At 42.5% G+C, this 25,862-nt stretch overlaps 1 protein-coding gene across 6 annotated transcripts in view; it reads right to left on the bottom strand.

Moving 5' to 3' along the window:
- Window positions 1-2,231: 2,231 nt before the first annotated feature.
- The window catches only part of LOC112646343 (RB-associated KRAB zinc finger protein), a 28,688-nt gene continuing 5,057 nt past the window's right edge, over window positions 2,232-25,862 (bottom strand). For 3 of the 6 annotated variants that reach the window (XM_025426267.3, XM_025426268.3, XM_049111165.1), the window contains exons 3-7: window positions 17,319-17,445; window positions 16,934-17,029; window positions 11,582-11,642; window positions 3,039-3,175; window positions 2,232-2,600 (exon numbers count right to left, since the gene is read on the bottom strand). In XM_025426267.3, coding sequence (XP_025282052.2) covers window positions 2,521-2,600; window positions 3,039-3,175; window positions 11,582-11,642; window positions 16,934-17,029; window positions 17,319-17,445 — 501 coding nt within the window. In that variant the 3' untranslated portion in view covers window positions 2,232-2,520. Of the gene's footprint in view, window positions 2,601-3,036; window positions 3,176-3,350; window positions 3,539-3,768; window positions 3,948-11,581; window positions 11,643-16,933; window positions 17,030-17,318; window positions 17,446-17,874; window positions 17,998-25,862 lie in introns of those variants that run through there. The other 3 variants (XM_025426266.2, XM_035717566.1, XR_004816505.2) reach the window with 3 other exon arrangements.

The raw sequence follows: 25,862 nt of genomic DNA, 5'->3' as shown, positions 1-25,862 counted from the left end.
ATGAAGGATCCTGGGAGCAGGTTCTTCCTGTGTGGCTTCAGGGACCCCTTGCCCTTCACTACCCACAGAATTTCTAGGCATAGGTTTGGATGTGAACAGGAGTTATATCATCAGGATGAACTGGCTGCTGTAGTGAGCTGTTCCCTGCCCATTCCCCCCCACCCCAACATACATTGAGGTTGTTGCCACACAGAATGTGCTAGCTGTTTCCAGCATTCCTGCGTTCTGGCCCTCAAGCCTCCACCTTCAAGTCTCAGCCCCAGAGGGAACCTGAGCCTGGAGCCTGCCCTAACCCCAGGTTAGAACCAAAGTGCCCAGAGCCCAGTACTCTTAGGAGAGATGAACCCAGGCTATGGGCAGCAGCCAGCCCACAGATCCCAACCATGGGAGGACCTGAGTTTACCCTCCCCTCTTGGAAAGCCATTTCTCTGCTTTTGACCAAACCCCAAACTTGCTTCTCCTTCCTCTTGAAAGCGTGCATGCGCGCGCACACACATAGCTCATGGTCAGCAACTTATGGCTGAGTTTTTCTACCTAATTAAGTCACCATTCCCACATTTGTCTTAGGATGGTGATTCATTCTAATACCTTAAGATCTTTGCACCTGTGTTTTTGAGAGATATAGAATTGAAATTGTTCCTTTCTCAAAATTTATGTTTCAGGTTTTCCAACAAGGCTATTCTGGTTTCCACACACACACAGTTTCTATTCCCTGAGGAGTTTATGTAAGGTTGCCATTAATATTTTTCTAAAGTGTTAAGGATTTGCTACTGAGGTGAGCTGAGCCTGTAGATTTTTTAATGGGAATATTTTAAACCGTAGATTCCATTTCTTGTGTCAGTTTCATTAAGTTGTGTTTTCTAGAAAGCTGTTTTATCCAGATTTTCAAACTTACTGGCATAGAATGTTCATAATATCTTCTATGGGCTCTGTAATGATGTCTCATGCTTTTTCATCTTAATGGTTGAGGTGAGGAGAAGCAATGGCAGTCTAGGCAGTGGAAGAGGATGAGCAAAGCCCTAGCACAGAGACTGAACCAGCAGCTGGACCCACCTGTCTGGAGATTTGAGGCACAGGCTCCAAGGATATAAAGGGTCCCAATACCAGGCCCTGCTGACACTGGATAGGAATTTGTTAGCAGAAGCAGCTGCCATTTGATTGGATGGTTCCATCAGCCTGAGGTCTGAGAGACAACTCGAAGAGCAACCTGAGTCACACTGTGGCTTGAAAATAGGGCACAGCAACCATCCTGCAGGCTCCCCCTGCACCATTAGGGAACCATTTCTTGCTGGTTGATATCTCCATCAGGTATGCTCACGTGGGTCCTTATACAGCTATTCCTCCACCAGCTCTGCACCCTGAGCCCTGCCTGGGCCCAGTTTTTGTTTTTCAATAGGCTCCACATCCAGCATGGAGCCCAATGTGAGGCTTTAACTCACGACCCTGAGATCAAGATCTGAGCTGAGATCAGGAGCCAGATGCTTAACTGGTGCCCCCGAGCCCAGTTTATAATTGCCACCTGATCCACCCATCTGGCCTTATGCCAGGCCCACTCCATCAGCAGTCTTGACCTCTCTGGCCTCCAGCTCAGCCCCCTGCCTGCCCCTTTTTTCTATGTCCCCACGTTTATTTGGCTCCACCATCTACTAAAGGTAGCTGCCACTGTGGGCCAGCTCCTCTGGCTTGGATCAAGCAGGGACCTACCCTCACAGGCTGGAGTATATAGTTGCCCATGCCCATGTTGCCATAGGCCCAGACACACAGACACCAGAACACAGAACCAAAGAGGAATATGTCATCACTTTAACCTCACAACTTAATTTAACAAATAGTGCTTCTTCACCTATGAACAGAGGTAGAGGTCCCCCATGATGAATGACCTATTTCTTTTCACCGACCCATCAACATGTGTTATCTTCAATTTCATCATTAGGACAATAGGACTCTAATATTTTTAAACAGTCCAATGTGATCACCACTTTAGGCAATATTGAAGTTGGAGCTTGGGGCTGGAGCATCAGAGAAGGGGGTCCATCCAGACAGCACGCAGTGGACTCAACTGTGTACATCTATTCTTGTCAACAAAATGTTTTTGAGAACTAAATGTGAGCCACACTCTCTGGTAAGCATCACACACCATGTTGCTGCCACAGGAGCTTGTAAATTAGATGGAAGAAATTATTTTTGGTTGGCTAGGTGATGGGGACTGGCTGTGAAAGAAATAGCACAGCTGGCTGTAAGAAACTTTATTTCTACATGGAGCTGAGGATGGGGGCTGGTAAAGATACATGTCTGTCCCCCGCCAGTGCCCTGGTGCCCACCCCCAGCCCCGACAGCTGCTGATTAGCCTGAAGTAGGTCTTGGGGGTGGGCTGTTTGAGCTGAGGGAGGACCCAGGTCTCCCTTCCAGGTGGGCCCCCTTTAAGAAGCCTGTTGTAGATGGCCTGTAGCCATGGAGGCTTCTCACAGAACTACAGGCCAGCTTCCTGGGCTTTGGGGCTGCACCACCACAGCAGCCACCTCATAACCCAGGAGGACAGCCAGAGTGAGGGACTCGATTTGGGAATGCCCAGGGCGCTCTGTTTCCTCCAGCTTGAGCACCTGGTGAAGGAGAACAGGTTGAGCTCTAGGAGGGGCTTTCTGGTGCTACTGCTCCTCTGTGTGGTGGCAGTTCCTGGGGAGGCCTCTAAGCCCCTGGGGCAGAGGGGAAGCTGTCCCTGTCTCACAGCAAGTCCCCTCCAGGCTGGGCTCTTTGTCCCTCCACCCCCTTCCCTGTCCACCCTTTGACCCTAGGGGTCAAACCAGCCGGACCACACTCCCATTTTGTCCCCTGTGCTTATCTCGGTCTCTTGTCTCTATTCCGTCCCGCTTCCTCATCCCTGCCCTTCGTCTGTCCTGTTACATGATCGTATTTCTGTCCCTCAGACCCCCTCTCTCCACATCTCTCCCCCTTCCTCTCTGTTCCTCTGACTTCTCTTGCTGTCTGCTCCGCCCTTCTTCTCTCCTTCCACTCCCCAGACCCCAAGAGGCAGTTGCAACCTTGGAGCACGATCTGCAGGCTGTCCTGGCTCCTGGCATCCGGGATGGGAGCGGCAGTGGCGCTGGGGATGGAGACGGCAGGGAACAGCAGCAGCATCAGGACCAGCGGGTGCCACATGGCCCGGCAGGCAGGGCGGCTGGAGAGGCGGCGAGGGACGGGAGATCAGAGGCCCTGCCCTTTGTCCAGGCACCGCCTCCCACTCCGCCCAATCCCCCCTTCACCCCCTTCTGGACGTCCCCTCCCCCTTACCGATGCCAGGCCCACCGCCCCGGGGGCCCGGCCCTCACGCCCGAGCCTCCAACAGTCCTCACCGGCCCGCAGGCCTGCTTGTCTTCCCGCCGCCCTCGTCTCCGCCCACAGCCGGTCGCTGGCTGCCGGATCCCCAAGTGCTATTAGATCCAGACGGTTCTCGTCCGAGCGGCCCCTGAAGCTTCGGACGCCGTCTGCAACCGCAGCCACGCCCCACTACTGACCACGCCCCGCCCCGAGCCCCGCCCCGCTTCTGGACACGCCCCCACTGACTGTTACACCCAACCTCCAAAGATCACGCCCCCCGGACAGCCACGCCCCACTCGCTGTTACACACCACCCAATCGTCCTACTATGGCCACACCCTCAAGGTATAACCACACCCACATCCTTTAGCCACACCCCCTGGAGTGGGGGACAAGCCTCTGTCCCTGACCACGCCCCGATCACAGCAGGCCACGCCCCAGGCCAGAGCCACACCTCTCCCTGTAGAGCGAGGCCCTGGAGTCACAGGTTTGGGGGCTCTCCTGTGTTCCGCTTGCGAAGCCCACCCAGCGGCTTGGGGTGCCTTTCCTCGCCCTGTGGCTCGGAAGATGTCCAGGGAGCGCGCTGGGCGCCCCTGCGGGGCACCGTCCTGTGCCCATTGTCCCAATGCCGGGACTTTAATTTGTCCAATTTTTCAGTTTAGTCAGAAGGGCAAATCTGGTTCCTATTAACTTCACAACAGCCAAAAACGGAAGATGAGAAATTATCCTGACTGATTGCCTTGCAAAATTTTATCTTCAGTATCCTTACATCCTTTGATTTTTTTATCTTTTCTGTTTTGAGCACCAGCTGTTCTTTTAAGGTCATTTTGTTTTTTTGCCAGATATATGAAATTAAGTACCCCCCCCCCTCAAGTAGTTCCCCCTCTGCACCCAGTTCGGGGACTCCTGTGATCTTGCAGAAACCTCCATCTGTACCCCTTCCTCAGCACATTTCCTCGATTTTGGTTGAGGTGCTCTGCAAACACTGCTTGCCACGCAGTACCTCTCAGCTATCAACCACCGGCTCACCTGAACTACTGAATCTTCTGTTCATATTCAACATTTCACCTCTTTTCCATTCCTACCTCACATTACCAATACACTTTGAGGATGTTTATCCAGCGGAGGTGTTCAATCTGTTCCTTTTTAGTGGCCGAAGTCTCAGATTTTGCCAGAGCCCCTTTTCTTGCAATCTTGCCCGCAGGAAAAGCCACTCACACTGTTTCCCAGTGCCCCAAAGCTGGCAAAGCTGGTGTGGACTTCCTGCTTGTCCAGCCGACCAATCATGCTGCAAAAGGATTCTCCTTCCTTTCCAACCACTAAAATAAGCCAAATTTCTTCTGTTGCTGGGAAAGCTTAGTTTTGGGAGGTATGGCATCAGGGTGCTGAATCTTGCATGTGTGTTCCATCTACTCCTCGGTCCTGCTAGGCTGAGGGTTGGTCTGGTGGTACTGAGCTAAGCATTGGCTTTCCTGTTCAAGTCAGCCGGTTGTGTGAATACAGTTCTGGAGCTGTGCCGGGCAGATGCCATATTTGCACCTGTTTCTCTGCTGTCCAGAGGCCACATGTTCTTCCATTGAGAGACCACTGTCCTGTCTTCCCTTGGAGGATTTCTCAGCATTATTTTCACTCCATACTCAGCTCACAAGTGAACAATTCAACTAGCTCCCCAATTTGAAAGGCACTACAGCAATCTGATTTCTTAAACGTGAAAGGCGACTTTTTTTTTTTTTGTCGTGATTACCTCAGTGGTGACTGGGCAGGGGATAGGGGATTACATATTTGTTGTACTTCTTCAAAGCCTTTGAATAATTTAATTTGGGGAATACTGTAACGCTGTTGTGCGATGGGTCACGCATTCCCTCTCTTTAAAGGACTTAGTTGGATGGACCACAGAATTGGGCATTATTTAGGATGCAGTGAAGAGCAGCGGGTCCTTTCACCCTCAAGTATAAGAGGTCTAGCGTTAACATCTGGCGTATTTAAGAGACTTCAGGGGGAAAAATCTGAAAAGTTTACTGATGCCAAGTTGAGCAGTAGTAAATATGGGGATGGAGGAGGCAACCCCATGATGAAAGAGGCAGGCTCAGGCTGATATGGAAGGGGAGCCATGGCTGTGCCTGACTCCCCTTAACATGCCTAGTGGTTAAGCCTAGCAGATGGAGAGAACAAACAGGCAGCTGGTGTGGGGGAGCATACCATCAAGCCCCAATCTGCTCCTTTAGCAAGTCATTAATCTGTTTAAACTTCAAGCTTGGGATCCCTGGGTGGCGCAGCGGTTTGGCGCCTGCCTTTGGCCCAGGGCGCGATCCTGGAGACCCGGGATCGAATCCCACGTCGGGATCCTGGTGCATGGAGCCCGCTTCTCCCTCTGCCTGTGTCTCTGCCTCTCTCTCTCTCTCTCTGTGACTATCATGAATAAATAAATAAAATCTTTAAAAAAAAAAAAAAACTTCAAGCTTTGCCTAGTATGAGAAAGAGGAAATGAAATCAAGTGCACATAGTCCACTCCATCCCGTGGTCCTTCACCCTTGCTGTGCCCCTGAGCTCAGCCAGCAGTCTTCCCACCCTACCCCACCCCGCGCTCTTTATGACACAAAGCTTGGGCTGATTCTTTCACAAACCCCTGTGCTGTTATTGGAGTATCTCACATTTGCCAAAAGGAAACAGAAGTACTACTTCCCATCGATTCAAAGTCCTCATTATTACTGCATTTACCTCCAAGCAAGTCCTCTCTATGACGGTAATGCAGAAGGCGCATCCCAAATTCAGAATGTGAAAAATCATTTGAGAATATAAAATGTTTACACACATTAGTTCTTTATTGGAAGAGGCAGTTCAGACCCATTTATATATGCAAAAGGATAGGATGACAAAATATGTAATGGCCCTGTCACCTTTTCAAATATTTTACTTAAAATATACTTTATATTAAGCTTTAAGGTCACAGTGAAGGAAATCTCTGTAGTTGCCATTAAAACTACTCTAAAGAATATTTCCTGCACAAAATGATGCAGGATTTTAAAATATACATGCAGAAAAAGACATATCTTAAGTGTACAGAACACTCAGATATTCAGCACCCAGATTTAGGAACAGTATTACCAGCACCAGATAAATACCCTCTTTCAGTCTTCTCCACAGCTGGCTGCTATCCTGATTTCTAACTGTAAAGACAAGTTTTTCTCTTCTTATATGTTACAGAGTCATGCAGTGTGGATGCTTCTGTGTCTGGCTTCCGTCATTCGTCTCTGTGAAACTGAGCTATCACTGCAAATACTTACGGTTCACTTGTTCTCAACACTGTATGTAGTCTTCTGCAATGAAACATACCACTTAGGTTCATTCATTCTACAGCATGCATGCCTTCAGAGAATTCTGGTCTGTGCAGTTTTAGGCCATGAATATTCTAGCATGTCCCTTGGTTGATATAAGTGCACCTATCTGCTAGGTTTGTGTTAAAAGGGTATATGCACGTTCAAAGTGCCAGCTTTCCAAAATGGTCAAACTAGCTGGCAATACCTCCAGTAGGGTAGGCTTCCTGCTGCTTACATCCTTGCCAAAACTTCTTTTTCATGATTTTCATTTTAACCGTATCAGTGGGCGGGTGGTAGTACCACATAGTGTTTTAAATTTGCATTTCCCTGATTACTAACAAAAATAACATACCTTTTTGTGTTTACTGGCTATCTAGATATTCCCTTTTGTTAAGTGGATGTCCCAATCTTTTGCCCATTTTCTACTTTTTTCTTGTTGATTTGTAACTGTTCTTTTTCAATTTTTAGATCCAGGGCTGGAAACTGTGGCCTTCGGGCCAAATCCAGACTGTTGCCTGTGTTTGTGAATAAAGTTTTATTGAAACACAGACATGTTCACAGAGACTACCTAGCTCACAAGTCCCAAGTACTTACTATCTGGCCCCTTCCAAAAATGATCACCAACTCCTCCTCTACACTCAAGTCTGCTGTCAGATACATGAGTTGCAAGTACCTTCTCCCCGTTTCTTGCCTATTTGCTTTCTTAATGGGGTCCTTTTGACAAACATAAGTTCCAAAAAATTAATATATCCAAACTAACTGGTTTTATTTTATAGTTTAGTGATGGGAGGGGGTCTTAAGAAAAATTTCCTTACTATAAGGTTACATACAGCCTAAGTTTTCTTCTGAAAGCTTTATTTTACATGCCATATTCAGATCTGTAATCCATCTCAATCCATTTTTTCTATTAAACAGTACCTTTTCCATTACACTGCATTATCATCTTCATCAAAAAACAAGTGACTGTATTATATATGGGTGTTTCTGGAATCTTTATTCTGTCCCAATAGTCAATTTATCTCTGTACCAATACCACACAATTATAACTTCTGCAGCTTTAGGACAGGCCTTCCTTGATATCTGACAATGTAAGTTTTCACTCCACCTATTCCAGACAATAGCCTGGACTATTACTGGTCTTCTGAATTTTCATTTGAATTTTAGAGTTAGCTTACTTTTGATTAACTTACTAAGACTTTTAAGATTGCTCTGAACATGTGAATTAATTTTGGGGAAAATTGGTATCTTTTTAAGACCGTGCTGGAGGTCAGGAACTAGATATGTCTCTGAGTTCTGCGAATTATTTTTCTGGACACTATTCTTAAAAATATGGTGTTAGGTCATTTTCCCTCGAGGCACTTGAGGATTTTGATGCTACTGTAAGTGGCATTGCTTTTAAGATGTTCATTTTTTTTATGTTCACTGCTGGTATACTAAAAAGCTATTTTTGCATAATAAGCTTGTATGTAGGGACCTTGCTAAATTTATTAATTCTAACTATCTGTGCATTCCTCAGAACTTTCAATGTACAAAATCATGTCAAATGAAAATAAAAGTTTTCCTTCTTTCTAATCCTTACTGTTTAACTATTTTTCTTCCCTTATTCTCCTGGCTAGGTCCTTTTGCAGAATACTGAATATAATTAGTGACAGGAGATACCTTTTTTAATCTTTTTTTCATTTTTGCAACCTGGAGAAAACTTTCAATATTTTAGTATTAGATATGCTGGTGCTTGTAGTTTTAAATACTTTTCATCCAGGTAGAGAAGTTCTTTTCAAATTCATAGCTTATGAGGAACACAAATGGATGTTAACCTTACCACGTGACTTCTTTGCATCTTAGATTACTTGCTTCCATGTGATGTAGTCCAGTGATTAATTTTTGATTTTTAAATGACCCTTACATTCCTTGGCCCAGAACTAAGTCATGTGACCATATAAACAATTACTGGCAACTGGAGTGGAATTATCATGATTGGTTCAGATGAATCTGTCATGTGAGGAAATGGTGGACAAACTCTTCCAGAGAGGAATAAGGGGAGAAAGGACACTGAGTTAAGGACACTGCTAGAAACTTGTATTTGTTCCAAAATACTGGGAATGAGGGACAGTGCACACAAAAATGACATAATATTCATGTCAAATAAAAGGAGAGATGACGTTTCTGAAAGACATTGTATTGGCATACTGTGCACTTAAACCTATTGATTAGACAAGTGGAGTGGCATGAGAGTTGTGTGTATTCTACAGATAACAATGTGGATGCTGCCTTCTACTGACCCAGACTTAACTCCAAGTCATCTATGCATAGTTTATGAAAATAGTGTTTTAAAAATCTTTTTTGCTCAAATGTAGTTGAAATCACTATAAAACCCACAGCTTAGGTTTTATTGATGGGGCATTCACTAGAAACTCATTTGTCAATGCCTCCCAATAGAAAATCATGTATTTAATTATCCAGTATCTAGCAAATGTCTCACCAAAAACATATAGCCTGTATTAGTACACTTTGCCACCTTAAGACTCAAATTAGAATACTGCCTTTTCCCAAAAATTCAACCCCAAATTTGCATAGAATTGCTGTTAGACCATATTTTTAAAACATGATAGAAACTGCCATATATGTGTTTAATGCTACTGTCCTCATTTTAAACTCCTGATGATTCCAAAACTTCATTTTATACAATTGTTTATTCAGAGCTGAGAGCTTCTGATAGTTTTCCTATAAACACTGGAATTTACATCAGAAATATGGCTTTTAGTATAACAATTTCCAAGACAATATGTTTTCCCACATTCATCACTCTGACAGATCTTGCCTTGGTATGATTCCCTGATATGTAAATACAATTTGAATTCCAAAATAAATATTAAATATTCATCAAGTTTCACTCCTGTATAAATTATCTTGTGCCCAATGGGTTGTAGGACCTTGCTGAAGGCTTTGCTTCTTCTTGCATTCCTAGGGATTCCTTTCTGTGAGAAATCAGGTGGTGATGAATCTAATGCCTAAATGGTTTTCCCCATTCAGAAACACGAACTCTCAATGACATCCAACTCCCTATTAGATTTCGTCATACTCAGAGGGTTTTGGCTTCACAGGAGATTCTCTACATCTAGTACATTCACATTACCTCTCCTGTGAATTCTCTGATGGCTATTGAAGGCTGACCTGTGGTGGAATTTTTTCCCACACTCATTACATTCATAGGGTTTCTCTCCTGAATGAGTCCTATAGTGTACAGTGAGGTATGACTTCTGAGAAAAGACTTTTCCACATTCATTACATTCATAGGGCTTCTCTCCTGAATGGCTTCTATAGTGTACAGTGAGGTTTGACATCCGAGAGAAGACTTTCCCACATTTACTACATTCATAGGGCTTCTCTCCCGAATGGATTCGGTGGTGGATGGTAAGATAGGACTTCTGAGAGAAGAACTTCCCACATTCATAACACTCATAGGGCTTCTCGCCTGTGTGCACTCTTTGATGTCTGAAGAGGGATGAATTATGGGAGAAGGTTTTCCCACATTCACTGCACCCATAGGGTTTCTCTTCAGAATGACTTCTGTAATGTATTGTGTAGTAAGACAACTCAGAAAATAATTTTCCACAGATGTTACATTCATAGGATTTCTCCCCTTTTGGAAGCGACTGGTGCCCATTGAAGGTTGAACTGTCAAGGAAGATTTTCCCACACTCATTACATTCATAGGGTTTGTCTCCCAAAGGAGCTGTAGGATGGTCAGTGAGATATGAGAACTGAGAGAGTTTCCCGCATTCACTACATTCGTGGGGTTTCTCATCTGTGTGTACCTTCCGATGTCTAATGAAGGCTGAATTTAAATTGAAGGTTTTCCCACACTCGTTACATTCATAGGGTTTCTCTTCTAAGTGACTTCTGTAATGTATAGTGAGGTATGACACTCGAGAGAAGAACTTCCCACATTCACTGCACTGATAGGGTTTCTCTCCTGTGTGTGTCCTCTGATGTGTAATGAGGGTAGATTTTCGGTAGTAGGATTTCCCACATTCATTACATTTGTAAAGTTTCTCTCCTGTATGCGTTCTTTGATGGTCACTGAGGGCAGACTTGCGGGAAAAGGATTTCCCACATTCGTTACAAGGATAGGGTCTTTCTCCTGAATGATTCCTCTGGTGTAGGGTGAGATGGGTCTTCTGGCAGAAGGTTTTCCCACATTCATTACATTCGTAGGGCTTCTCACCTGAATGAGTTCTCAAGTGTTGGGTGAGATGTAACTTCTGACAGAAGGTTTTCCCACATTCGTTACATTTATAGGGCTTCTCCTCTAAGTGTGATCTCCGATGGACAGTGAGAGTCCCCTTTTGACTGAAGGATTTCCCACAAACATTACATTCATAAGGTTTCTCCCCTGTATGGGCCCTTTGATGTATGATTAATTTTGACTTTTTACAGAAGGATTTTCCACATTCGCTGCATTCAAAGGGCTTCAATTCCATCTGTGATCTCTGGTATACATTAAAACTTGACATCTGGATGAAGTCTGACCCAGAGTCATTCCATTCATAGGGCTTTTCCCCTATATAAGCTCTCTTATGAGCAAGGAAAACAGCTTCATTGTCTAAGGCTTCCATGCATTCATTATATTCAAAGGGTTTCTCCAAAATATTAATTTTCTGAAGAATACTTTCTTCATTTTGAGAATAGCTTTCCCCATTTTGATTACATTCATAGGGTTTCCCTCCATGGTACATCTTCCCGCATTCACTACACTCATCAGGTTTCTTTCTTGCATAGCTTCCATCACTAATAATTAATTCTGAAGTAGATTCTAAATTCTTTCCACATGAGACACAAGTATGAGATATTATGCTTGAAGGAACAAGGCTTGTTTCCACATTATATGTTTTATCAAATACATTCTCTCTCTCTTCAATCAGGGTTTTGTCATTGACAGAAATAGCTTGCCTTGAATGTTCTTCTTCATTTCCTGGGATTCTCTCTATCAGGTCATCAACCTTCCAGACTTCTACAAAGGAATAAAATTAAACAAATTTTGAGAATCTGAACACACAGGTATCAAATGGGAGTGTTACTCAAGTGCCCTACTGTGGAGCTGACTCTGGCTTTACAGCCAATCTCCACAAATAAAAATCATCACAAGTATACAGACCCCCTTTCCCCTTGATTTGTCACATAAGACAGACCCCCACACACACATGGGAGTGGGGTGGGGTAGGCACAGGGAATGGATGACGGGGGACAGGACTCAGCACTAGAGAAAAAAAGGGATAGTAAACTCACACTGAACACAAGTACCTTTGTTACTTCACAAACATGTTCAAAACTGGTAGAAAAGGTGAGATAAACCCAAGAACTGGTGAGCAGAGGGCAACATCACTGTAAGAGCACAGATTAAGGCAGAAATGGGAGGTCTCTTGACTACGTCAGTTCAGCGAGAGAGCAAGAGCAATTGATGCATGAATGTTCAAAGAAAACATCCAAGTATGGATTACACTGGCAGTAAGAGATAGCAATTATATTAAACTGTGAAGTACTACTTCATACTAAGATTACTATGATGACATCCTCACTGGCCCACACCCTTCAAAATCTGTCTTTCTATTCTGCACATAAATCCAAATAAACATTTTACAAATTCCTATCTCCTCATCTTTAGAGATAATCCTACAACCAGGGCTCCAACTCCCCAGTCCTTGTTCACATTTACCTGGAAGCAGATATCTAGGCATATAAATATCCAAAGGAAATGTAAGATGGGACCAGATGACAAGAGACCAAGCCACTAACATCAGCTTTCAGAAGTGTTCCCATGGCTGACTCAACCCTAACTGCACCTGTTTGCACAACAGAGTAGGTGGCTAAAAGAGCAGAGATGAGGCTACCTCGATTCAGATCCATCTCCAATGTACTACTGGCTGGGTCTTGAGCAAGTTATTTAACTGTGCTGCAGCTTCACACAGCTGAAATGTGCCCAAAATACAGCACTGGGAAAGGACCAACTGAGTGCATGTAAATCTCTCAGAACAGTATATGATAAAAAACAAACACCATCGATTTTCTTTCAATTTGCTGACTTAAATTTCATATCAGTCACATCACAACACTGAGTCCTGAAAACCAGCAAGAGTTGCATAGGTGCAGATTTTGTTTAGTGTAAAACCTTAAATCACAGATTTCTAAAGCTGCCCCTACAGGATTAACTTTTATTTCTATGTCTCTCACAAATTTTTGGAGCCTCAGAGCTACTGTTAGCTGTCTTCATCCACAATCAGTGCAACACCAACTGTTCTGTGCTCAGAAATTTACACTACTCCTGGGCCCCAAAGTTCCAAATACCAACAGGAAAACAAAAAAACAAAAACAAAAACAAAAAGAACAACAACAAAAAAACAGAAGTTATCATTTACCAGTAAGATTTTTCATTACCTGGACTCACAAATATATTCAAACTATCATTTCACCAATCTTCCAAAATACCTTCTGCTACAGGAAGCCAGGCTATGCCCATTTATTTCCAACCACCAGCCTGTACTCATGCTCTTATTCACCAATATGGCTTCCAGCAGTAGCTATACTTAACATCTGTTTATAGTTCAGGGGAAGCTTTAAAAGATTTATCAAATCACTTCTTACCCACTTAACTTCCATTAATTTTTAAAATAGCATGATTACAAAATTGCATGTAACACATACTTGAAAGTAAGTACTCTATATGAAAGCTCCATCTGAACAACCCAGGCAGCCATGTTCCCCTTTCCTAACTAAACCCGGTATCTGAGAAGGGTATGGCTACATTTCCTAGTTTTCCTGGACTCTGTGATTAGAAGCTAAAGTACTTCCTAACTGATCAAATGGGGTGCTTTCAGGTACCACCTTAATCCTGTTTTTTTGGTTTTTTTTTTAAGATTTTATTTATTTATTCATGAGGGACAGAGAGAGAGGCAGAGACATAGGCAGAGGGAGAAGCAGGCTCCCTGCAGGGAGCCCAATGCATGATTCGATCCCCAGATCCCCAGACCCTGGATAGTCTGGATCACGCCCAGAGCTGAAGGCAGACACTCAACTGCTGAGCCACCCAGGCATCCCCACCATCCCCATTTTATCAAATCCCCAGTTGAGGATAAATTATGTCTCAACCGATCAGTAATAAAGGGCTTTCATCCCTAGGTTTTCAGTCTGTGAAAAATCTACAGAATGCCTTCAATATGTCACATATCAAAGCAGAGTGAAAAGATCCTTACTCTTTGGGAGACTTTAATTCAGGTAGAGAAAGGCTCAAGTAACAAATACACAATCATATCTAACTTTTGTGGTAACTGTGGAATGGGGATCAAGAGAAGGAATAGACAAATGTGGTGAATGAGCAATTAAGGAAAGCTTAAATAAGAGGTGAACTTTTTTTTTTTTTAGAGGTGAACTTTTAAGGGTAAAGTTCTAGAGGTTCTATTGCACAATAATGTGAATATAGTTAATTATCTTTGAACTGTATGCTTAAAAATGTTAAAATGGTAAATTTTGTTATGCATCTGTGTTTTTCTGAGCCTTGATATTTCTTTTGGGGTAGGTTTTTAAATTTTTTATTATTTATTTATTTATTTATTTTTTTAAAGTTTTTTTTTTTTTAATTTTTTATTTATTTATGATAGTCACAGAGAGAGAGAGAGAGAGAGAGGCAGAGACACAGGCAGAGGGAGAAGCAGGCTCCATGCACCGGGAGCCCGACGTGGGATTCGATCCCGGGTCTCCAGGATCGCGCCCTGGGCCAAAGGCATGCACCAAACCGCTGCGCCACCCAGGGATCCCGGTTTTTAAATTTTTTAAATTTATTTTTCAAATTCAAATATAATTAACATACAGTGTTATATTAATTTCAAGTATATATTGTTATCTCTTTATAAGTACAAAAAAAGAAGGAAAGAAATCAATTTGAGTAAGAAAAGTGCATGTGGAGGGACTATGATAGTCTTGAAATCTAGACAAAATGGGATTTAACAAGAGTCTGGGGAAACAGGACATGAATTTTGATGGGCAACATCGCATCATATTGGTTGGGACCTGAAAAGAGAATATAAATTCTATTTCAGAAGACACAGAAGAAAGACAGGCTCATCCTGTCAGCCCAGTGTTAAATCAAGTGGATATTTCAGATGAACAGCCTTTGCAATTTTCAACTAGGATTCACTGTAATCCAGGTATGAGAAAATATCCTTTACGATGATGTCAGAAGAAATTAAGAATATGCAGGAACTTTTTAAAGCATTTCACAAAAGATAAGAAACAGCAACCTTTTTAAGGGACCTGAAGAAAACTAAAGAACGGAAAACAGGCTCCTTTCCTCTATTAGTTGTTTGAAGCTCAGAGGTCATCATGAATGACCCACGAACTATGCCATCCAGGAAGTTCACAACCGAGAGACAACTTCAGGAGACACAAATGATCACTGATGTTCTTCGTCCCAGGAAGGCCACAGTAATTTGGGAACAACTAGCCACAGCGTACAAGACCACAGCACGCGTCAGCTTTTTATTTGGAATAGGAAATTCTGGTGGTGGCAAGACAACAGGCTTTGGCATGATCTAGGATTCCTTGGATTATACCAAAAAAAGGGAACCAAATACAGACTCACAAGACATGGCTTATACAAGAAGAAAAAGACCTTCAGGAAACACTGAGAGAACGCAAGAGCAGGACGAAGAAAAGTCAGGGGGACTGCTGGCAAATGGTGAGCCTGAGACTGGAAGACAGAAGTAATGACTCTGCAGTGACTTTATCTGAAGTGATTGTGAGGATTTTTCATGAGGATCAATACACTCAGAACTTTTCAAAAAAGAATGGCCAACGGGGTCCTGGGGGCTAACCTTACTTATGAGTGAACACTCCCTGCATATCCCTGGTGGCTGCAGGCGTGGGAACACAAAGGAATGCAGGGGGAAAAGAAGAAGGCCTCACTCATTGCCGCTCTGCCACACCGAAACCGCTTAAAGCACAAAGCTGAACAAAAATCAAGATGGTTGCACCGATGCTGCAGCAAAGCTGGATTTTATTTTTTAATTTTTTTTTTTTTAATTTTGTAAAAGATTTTATTTATTTATTCATGAGCGACACAGAGAGAGAGAGGCAGAGACACAGGCAGAGGGAGAAGCAGAGTCCATTCAGGGAGCCTGATGTGGAACTTGATCCCAGACTCCAGGATCATGCCCTGGGCCAAAAGGAAGGGGCTCAACTGCTGAGCCACCCAGGCATCCCAAAGCTGGATTTTAAAGTACGCTTTTCTCTCACTCCTGCAAACCTTCCTTACCATCCTTCTTAGCTTGTGGTCTCAGGACCTGGCTCCACCCTGAAAACAACTGCTAAGGCTGGCAGCATATAGACAATTCCTGTGAAACCGGCTAGATCCTCTATTTCCCTATAACCCCCCACCTCAAACCCCTTCCTCGCAGTTTGTGAAGGCCACATCCCACTGCAGCCTCCTCTGCCTGACAAAGCAACAAGCTCTTTATTATTATTTTTTAAAAGATTTTATTTATTTTTTCATGAGAGACAGAGAGAGAGAGAAGCGGAGACATAGGCAGAGGGAGAAGCAGTCTCCTCACAGGAAGCCCGATGTGGGACTTGATCCAGGAACCGGGATTACACCCTAAGCCAAAGGCAGACGCTCAACCGCTGAGCCACCCAGCTGTCCCAGCAACAAAGCTCTTATTCCTCTTTATCCCCAACTGTCTTCAAGTTATATTTGGGCTCCGAAGCACGGGGGGCCAGTTTTCAACATCATCACCACGGGAGGACTGGCTTAGAGGCCTGTACTCATCACTGCCCAACAGCACACAGATGCACCCATGGCACGGCAGTGGCCGCCCTCCGCCCTCAACCAGCTCAGGGAGGGGACAGGTTTTGGTATCTGAGTGGTACTTGGCACAGAGAAGGGAGTGAAAACAGGCAGAAAACCAGCCTGAGGCACTTCACAGCAAAGAAGAATGAAAATGGAAGACAAAAAGAACGAATGAGAAAGCCTCAAGTTCATTTTTCTCTTAGACTTCTGAATGCCTGCAAACAACGGAATTCTGTACTCTCACGAGTAGGTGAGTTACTAAGAACGCAGGAGGAAGTGACTGGATCCTTGGCATTAGCTGGCACGGAAAATGCCTTCAGGTGTACATCAAATGTAAAATCAGGAGAACAGCCTGCCTGCTGCACTGGAGGGAGCAACGTGCTGCCTGTGCCCTGGGATGTGTCGCTGAAGCACGAGAGGCAGAGGCTCGGGGTGACCATGTTCACAACAATACCATGCTAACTTACCCAGATGACTCTGACATGGCAGTTCACCTTCAGCTACCCATGGCTCCTCTCCCTGTTCCAATTTGAGGATCACTTTCGGTTTGGTGCTGTCATACCCTGTGAGAAACAGAGGCAGACTCAGATGGGCTGCTGGGCTCTCTGAACTCTGAGTCTGAGATCCTGTCCCAGAGGCCTAGAGGCTACAGGATAAAATGGGCCAGTTTCGCACCTTTGCAAAGTCAGAATGCTTCAATGGAGGCAAACGTACAAATACCCTATCTGGTGCCCAAAAGGAGTGAAAAGGTCCTATCACTTATTTCTTCAAACCTGAGGGAAAAATTAAATAGGCAGTTGCCCCTCATACCCCACCCCCGGGGCAGCAACCCAGACAGCAAGCTCTTCTCACCCACGGAGACGAGATGGCTGTAGTTCTCCAGCATCACATCCCTGTAGATGGTCTTCTCATTGGGCTCCAGCTGCTGCCACTCCTCCTGGGTGAAGTCCACAGCCACGTCCCTGAACGACACTGGCCCCTGTAATGGCATTGCGTTGGAAATAGTAACATGGAAGAGGTGTGCGTGCATAGGAGCTTACCAAGTTCACTGATAAAGCCACCTGTAAACATTGAAAACCTGACTGTATGTTAGACCCTGGAATGAAAACAAACCACAGTGGAAACACACTGCCTCTTGGTTTTCACATGACCCCTAAGAAACCAAACCCCCAAACCAGAAAACCAGAGTTCTTGTTGGTTCAGTTCCAGAGTTTTGCAACTGAACTGAGTTCTGGGGGACATTAAGATGAATAAAATAGCATTCCTGCCCTCAGTAAGCTTCTGGTCTGGCAAGGAAACACAACATGGATAAACAGGCATTTGATCCCTGGACCTTCCCTTCAGCCACCTTTGATGGGGGTCTGCTGTAGGACTGAGGGGGAAAGAAGATGCAGAGGTGTGAACATACCAACGGCAGGAACAGTGGCAGCAGCGACACTGAAGAGGCTGGTAGGAGGAAGAGGGCGGCGGGACCCTTTCTTAGGGGCAGCTCTCTACAGTACAAGATGATTCTCATTCAGGAGAATAAACTGCACAGTTACCTCCCTGCTCCCAAAACAAAACCAAACCCCCTAAAAGTCCAATTTGAAGAAATACAAAAACAGAATCTTGGAACACGAAGGCTGTTCCCTGGGCAGGAATTTCTCTGAGGAGACTCCTGACACAAGGAGTTGAGGAGAAGACGAAAACCCGGAGCTGCTGAAGGCAGGGCTTTACACTCAGCACACACTGGGCGCCAGCAAGAGTGGACTGCGGGCTGCCCTTGAGAATCCCAGGCCCATCAAGAGGGCCCAGAATCCCTGCTGGCAGCCGAGGTGAAGAGCAAGTAACCACAGGAGCACCTGAGGAGCCCGAGCAGCTCCATTTTTGGTACCCAGAGCAGCCAGATGACAGTTGGCTGTGAAAACCTCTTGGCCGTGGACACCGCGGCCATACACATGGAAGAGTGCAACATACTTCAGGCCTCCACATGGAGGTGGTGGTCACACATTCACTGGCCAAATAGACTTCAGTCTGTGATAAATGTTAAACCGGAAGGAATATGGGTGCAATCCAAGAGTGTCTTGGGCAAACCAGGACACACACATTAACTCCATCTGTGTTGAACATGGGTGATCTTCCTGAAGGCAGCTCTCAGAGAACTACACTCAGAGGAAAGCGACTCAACCGACTTAACCATGTCTCCCAACTTTTGACCGGTTCAAAACAGGGGTGGTGCCTACAGATTCTGTGCCTAAGGAGACACAATCCACAGAAGAAAAAGATAACCTAGAAAATGGGAAAAATTTCTGCCAACTATGTATTTGGTAAGGGATTCATACCACAATATAGAGAGAACTCCTAAAGCCCAACAACAGATACCTACATGATTCAAAATGGGCAAAAGACCTGAACAGACATTTCTCAAAGACAACACATAGGTGTCCAATAAGCACGTGGGAAAATCCTCCACATCACTAGTCATGAGGGAAATGCAAATCAAAGCCACAATGAGTTACCACCTGCCATCTCTTAAGATGTCTAATACCAGAAAGCCAGGAAATAACACATGTTGGAGAAATTAGAACCCTCGTACACTGTTGGTGGAATGCAAACTGATGCAGCCACTGTAGGCATGAGAGCTCCTCAAAAATTAAAGATAAAATTACCATATGATCCAGCAATTCCACTTTTGGGTATATACTTAAAAGAACTGAAAGCAGGGTCTCAAACGTATTTATACACCCATGCTTGTTGCAGCATTATTCACAACAGCCAAAATGCAAAAGTAATCCAAGTGTCCATCAACATATCAAGAGACAAGTAACATGTGGTCTTTATGTACAATGGAGTAAAATCCAGCCTTAAAAAGGAAGAAGATTCTAGCACCGGCTACATAATCCTCAGTGAAATAAACCAGTTACAAAAAGACAAATACTACATGATTCCATTTAGGTGAGGTACTTAGAGCAGTCATAATCATAGCTACATAATGTACAATGGTTGCCAGGGGCGAGGCGAGGCAGGGTGGGAAGTTAATTATTTAATGGAGACAGAGTTCCAGTTTTGCAAGATGAGAACGTTTTCCATATTGATGGTGGTGATGGTTGCACAACAATGTGAATGTACTTAATGCCATGAACTGTATGTTGTAAAATAGTTAAAATAGTAAACTTTACATAATGTGTAATTTACAATAAAAAAAAACGGAAGAAAAAAGCTGAAGTGATGTCTATCTAAATATATTTCCCTAATCCATTAACTTCCAGAGCTCTGCAGTCATCCCCTCCATAAAGAAAAGAGCGAAAAGGGGTCATTATTTGAGTATATTCATGTTAGCTAGTAGTAATTTTTCTCTCAAAAACTGAAAAAATCAAGAATCATCAGCTAATTGAGGAAAACAGTGTAAATAAAAGATAAGCATCAAGATGAGCAGCTCAACAATGATAGAATCAATTTCATAAAGAAAACAACTTACATTTTTTCTAACGATTTACATTTTTCAATAAATTAAGAAGGATACTTCTTCCATAAAAGGAGAACATTCTCCCAAAAGCAGTCAGCAAAGATTACTTAGAAATTAAAGATTAAATAATTTAAATTAAATTATTGAATTTTTTAAAACTCCCAAGAGGCTTAAATAACAAACGAGACACAGAATATGCAATTTAGGAAATCTCTCAGATAACAAGAAATTGAAATGATGGAAAAAGAGCTTGAGATACAAAAGCCATATGTGATAGGTTCAAGTTTTCAGAAAGAGAAAACAAGAAGGATGGACACAAAGAATCAAAGACAGAATGGTAAATGATACCTGAGCTGAAGGATAGCATAAGCCTTCACTTCACAAGGGGCCATCCAATTTGCAAACAAGAATATTGGGGGGGAAATACAGATCTAGAAATTTCCTCATAAAATGCCCAAAACCAAAAAATAAAGGAAAAACTTCTAAAAAGTTACAGGTGGGGAAAAAATCACCCCTCTAACTGCCTTGGTAGTTAAAAAAAACAACCCTGGTAACCCATTCTACTTCTCACCTGAAAAAAAACCCTTGGACAACTGCCTATGACTTGTGAAAGAAAAAAGATTTTGACCCAGAATTGCACAGCAACCCAAGCTATCATTTCAGCCCATGAACATTAGACACTTTCAGGAAAGCAAGGCAATTTATTATCAAAGGAAACACTTCTCTCAAAATGTTCAAGATATATGCCATTCTAATATGGTTAAGAAAATACTTTTTCCTCCACAAAGATGCTGAAAAAACCTTTAACAATATTCAAAATACATACGTGATTTAAAAAAACCTTCAAGAAAACAGGAATGGATACTTCACTAGCACAAATATATGTATACACACACACTCTTATATCCTACCTAATACGCATAGTATGAGTGATACACATAGACATCTCAATCACATGCAAGCACATTTATGTGTTAGGTTATATGCTCAGGTATATTTATGCAGTCCTCTCAGTTCTAAAGTCAGAGTTTTACTTAATGGACAAACACTAGAAGCATTCCCAGCAAGACCTGGAACAGGACAAAATGCTCACTATCTCCAGCTGGAAAAAACAATTAGAGGCATACTAATCAATAGAGAAAGAATAAAACCATTTCTATTTGCAGGTGATATACTATATCCAGAAAACTCAGAGAATCAACAACAAAACCAACTCAATAAAAGAATATTATTAGGTAAGAGAATACAAAAATCAACACATATAAAGCAACAGCCTGGCTGGCTCAGCTGGAAGAGCATAAGACTCTTGATCTTGGGGTCGTAAGTTTTCGCCTCATGTTGGATGTAGAGATCACTTAACTTAAACACAAGGAAGAAAAAGAAAATCATTAAAAAAAACACACACACACACAAAACCCAACAGCCTTTGTTACATTATTAGACTAAGACAGAATTCAAACATGCACACAGTTTATGGAGTAACAGAAAAGATAAAACTGTTAGTAAGAAATGTACCAGGGGATCCCTGGATGGCTCAGCGGTTTGGCACCTGCCTTCAGCCCGGGGCGTGATCCTGGAGACCTGGGATCGAGTCCCATGACAGGCTGCATGGAGCCTGCTTCTCCCTCTGCCTGTGTCTCTGCATCTCTCTCTCTCTCTGTCTCATGAATAAATAAAATCTTAAAAAAAAAAAAAAAGAAAGAAATGTACCAAATCTATCCTAGGAACATTTTAAAAACACTCCTGAAAGACACAGAAGCACACTGAAACAAATAAAATGAAAAAAAAAAAAAAAAAAAAAACAAAACAAAACCTCAAAGAACAAATAAAAGATGCTCCTTGTTCCTGGACAGGTCAACTCAATAATACAAATAGGTAAATCACCCTACTCTCAATTATTTTATAGATATGTGATACCAACAAAAATACCAAAAAGCTTTTTTCCTGGAACTAGGTGAGCTAGCACTAAAGTTCATATGGGGGGGGGGGGGGGGAGGGAGATCAAGAACTAGGAAAATCGCCAAAAAAAAAAAGAAGCTGTTTAGGAGGCCTAACCCCTACCAGACTTAAAAAACACAACCTTCATGATTAAAAGCGTTTGGTATTGGCATATGGATGGAGATGGATCAATGGAATAGAGCACAAAATCTAGAAATAGACTTGTGTTATTACATGACATATCATGAGAATGCGTGATATCATAATACAATATAACAATCCACAGAACTGATTTTTAATAAACACTGTTAGAGCAACTATAGTCATTTGGGCGTGGACCAAACTAATCCATGCCTTATACTATGTAAGAAAAAAGTCCAAGTGAATCACTAATCTAAATATAAAATATTAAACCACACAGAAAAAAAAAATAGGTGAAATTTCCCTATAACCAAGATGTGGGAAAAGGTTTCTAACTATGACTAAAAATATAGGAGTCAGGACTGCTTCCAACCAAGATGAACAAGGAGCAGATTTACCCTGCCTCCTGAAAGCACACTGAAAAACAAAATATACGAAACACTGGTTTTTAAGACATGGATCTTGAAGCAACGAAGGACAGGAATCAGAGATGGGAGATAAACAAGAGGAGGCCTGTTGTTACTGCTAAGAGGACTTCCAGCCCTGGAGCAGGGAGGGAGAACTATGACAGAGGAAGGAAGGATTGACAAACAGGGTAAACACACAGGAAATAACCAGCCATACAGAAAATCATTCATCTACTGAAATGGGCCTAGAACAGATGTGGATGTTACAAGTGGTAGAGAACTTTAAAATAGTTTACAACTGTATTCCTCATGTTCAAAACATTTGAATAGGAAGAGGGAAGACATAAAAAAAAAAGACTCAAATCAAACTTCTACACATAAAGACTACAGTGTCTGAAATGAAAATTACACTGCACTAGATTAGCACAACACGGAAAAAAACATCAGTGAACAACAAGCATAGCAACAAAAGCTTATGTAAAATGAAACACATACAGAAAAAGGAATTTAAAGAGAATGAAGAGTGTCAGTGGGTTGTGGGACAACTTCGACCAGTGAAACAAACAAGTAAGAGGAATCACTGAAGGACAGATAGAGGCGGGGGGAATATTTGAAGAAATGTGGTAAAAAATTTCCCAAAGTTGATGAAAATCATAAACACACGGATCCAAGAAGTTCAATGATCCCCAAACACAGACATAAAGAAAACAATATCAAGAGATAACACAATCACATTGCTCAAAACCAGGAATAAAGAGAAACATTTAAAAGCAGCTAGAGGAAAAACAAAGACAAAAACCACATAGAGAGGAAAGAAGGTGAGAGAATGATGTCACATTTCTCTTAGAAATGATGTGAGAACACAGTAGAGGAACATGTCTGAAGAATACGAGAAAAACCAGCAAACCTCCCTTGAAACAAAACCAAGGCAAAAAAAAAAAGCATTTTCTGATATGAGAGCTGAAAGAATTCATTAGCAACTACAAGAAATGTTCCAGGGCCCCTGGGTGGCTCATTTGTTGATTTCAGCTCAGGTCATGATCTCAGAGGCCTGGGATCAAGCCCCAAGTCCAGCTCTGTACTCAGAGCTGAGTCCGCTTGGGACTTCTCTCTCCCTCTGCCCCTCCCCTCCACTCTTGCTCTCTCTTCCTCCCAAATAAATAAATAATGCTTAAAAAAAAAAGTGTTCTAAAATCTATAAAGAACTTATCAAACTTAACATGCAAAAAACAAATAGTCCAGTTAAGAAATGGGCAGAGACGTGAAGAGACATTTTTTCCAAAGACATCCGGCATTCTTTCAAAGAAGATATCCAAAGAAGACAGACACATGAAAAGATGCTCAACATCACTTATCACCAGAGAAATATAAATCAAAACCATGATGAGATATCACCTCACACCTATCAGAAAGGCCAAATAAAAATTCAAAAAACAACATCCCTCTTCTACTGTTGGTGGGAATGCAAACTGGTACAGCCATTCTGGAAAACAGTATGGAGGTTCCTCAAAAAGTTAAAAATAGAGCTACCCTAGGATCCACCAATTGCACTATTGGCTAAGTATTTACCCAAAGGATATAAAAATACAGATTCAAACATTCTGATGTTTATATCCGCATTATCAACACCAGCCAAACTATGAAGAGAGTCCACACTTGATCTTAGCCAAAAGGCCGAGAAGCGATTATGAAGAGAGTCCAAATGTCCTTTGAGTAGTGAATGGATAAAGAAGAAATGGTTGACCATAAAGTTCAGGGTCCACTTCTGGATTCTCTATTCTGTTCCAATGATCTATGTGTCTGTTTTTGTGCCAGTACCACACTGTCTTGATGACCACAGCTTTGTAGTACAACCTGAAATCTGGCATTGTGATGCCCCCAGATATGGTTTTCTTTTTTAAAATTCCCCTGGCTATTCGGGGTCTTTTCTGAATATTCGATAAAGGAGGAAAGACTATCCATTGGAAGAAAGACAGTCTCTTCAATAAATGGTGCTGGGAAAATTGGACATCCACATGCAGAAGAATGAAACTAGACCACTCTCTTTCACCATACACAAAGATAAACTCAAAATGGATGAAAGATCTAAATGTGAGACAAGATTCCATCAAAATCCTAGAGAAGAACACAGGCAACACCCTTTTTGAACTCGGCCATAGTAACTTCTTGCAAGATACATCCACGAAGGCAAAAGAAACAAAAGCAAAAATGAACTATTGGGACTTCATCAAGATAAGAAGCTTTTGCACAGCAAAGGATACAGTCAACAAAACTAAAAGACAACCTACAGAATGGGAAAAGATATTTGCAAATGACATATCAGATAAAGGGCTAGTTTCCAAGATCTATAAAGAACTTATTAAACTCAACACCAAAGAAACAAACAATCCAATCATGAAATGGGCAAAAGACATGAACAGAAATCTCACAGAGGAAGACATAGACATGGCCAACATGCATATGAGAAAATGCTCTGCATCACTTGCCATCAGGGAAATACAAATCAAAACCACAATGAGATACCACCTCACACCGGCGAGAATGGGGCAAATTAACAAGGCAGGAAACAACAAATGTTGGAGAGGATGCGGAGAAAAGGGAACCCTCTTACACTGTTGGTGGGAATGTGAACTGGTGCAGCCACTCTGGAAAACTGTGTGGAGGTTCCTCAAACAGTTAAAAATAGACCTGCCCTACGACCCAGCAATTGCACTGTTGGGGATTTACCCCAAAGATACAAATGCAATGAAACGCCGGGACACCTGCACCCCGATGTTTATAGCAGCAATTGCCACAATAGCCAAACTGTGGAAGGAGCCTCGGTGTCCAACGAAAGAATGAATGGATAAAGAAGATGTAGTTTATGTATACAATGGAATATTACTCAGCTATTAGAAATGACAAATACGCACCATTTGCTTCAACGTGGATGGAACTGGAGGGTATTATGCTGAGTGAAGTAAGTCAGTCGGAGAAGGACAAACATTATATGTTCTCATTCATTTGGGGAATATAAATAATAGTGAAAGGGAATATAAGGGAAGGGAGAAGAAATGTGTGGGAAATATCAGAAAGGGAGACAGAACGTAAAGACTGCTAACTCTGGGAAACGAACTAGGGGTGGTAGAAGGGGAGAAGGGTGGGGGGTGGGAGTGAATGGGTGACCGGCCCTGGGGGTTATTCTGTATGTTAGTAAATTGAACACCAATAAAAAATAAATTAAAAAAAAAGAAGAAATGGTGTATATACACAATGAACTACTTAGGCATCAAAATGAATGGACTCTTGCCATTTGCAATGACATGGATGGAAGTATACTATCCTAAGTAAAGTAAGTCAGAGAAAAACAAATACCGTATGATCTCATTCATATTGGAATTTAAGAAAGCAGATGAATATATGGGAAGGGGGAAAAAAGAGGGACACAAACCATAAGATTCTTTTTTTATTCTAAAAGATTTTATT

This window comes from Canis lupus, chromosome 6 (genome assembly GCF_003254725.2).
Source record: "Canis lupus dingo isolate Sandy chromosome 6, ASM325472v2, whole genome shotgun sequence".
Classification (NCBI taxonomy): Eukaryota; Metazoa; Chordata; class Mammalia; order Carnivora; family Canidae; genus Canis; species Canis lupus.
Note: the sequence above shows the minus strand (reverse complement) of the source record. Positions and strands in the feature narration are given on the sequence as shown.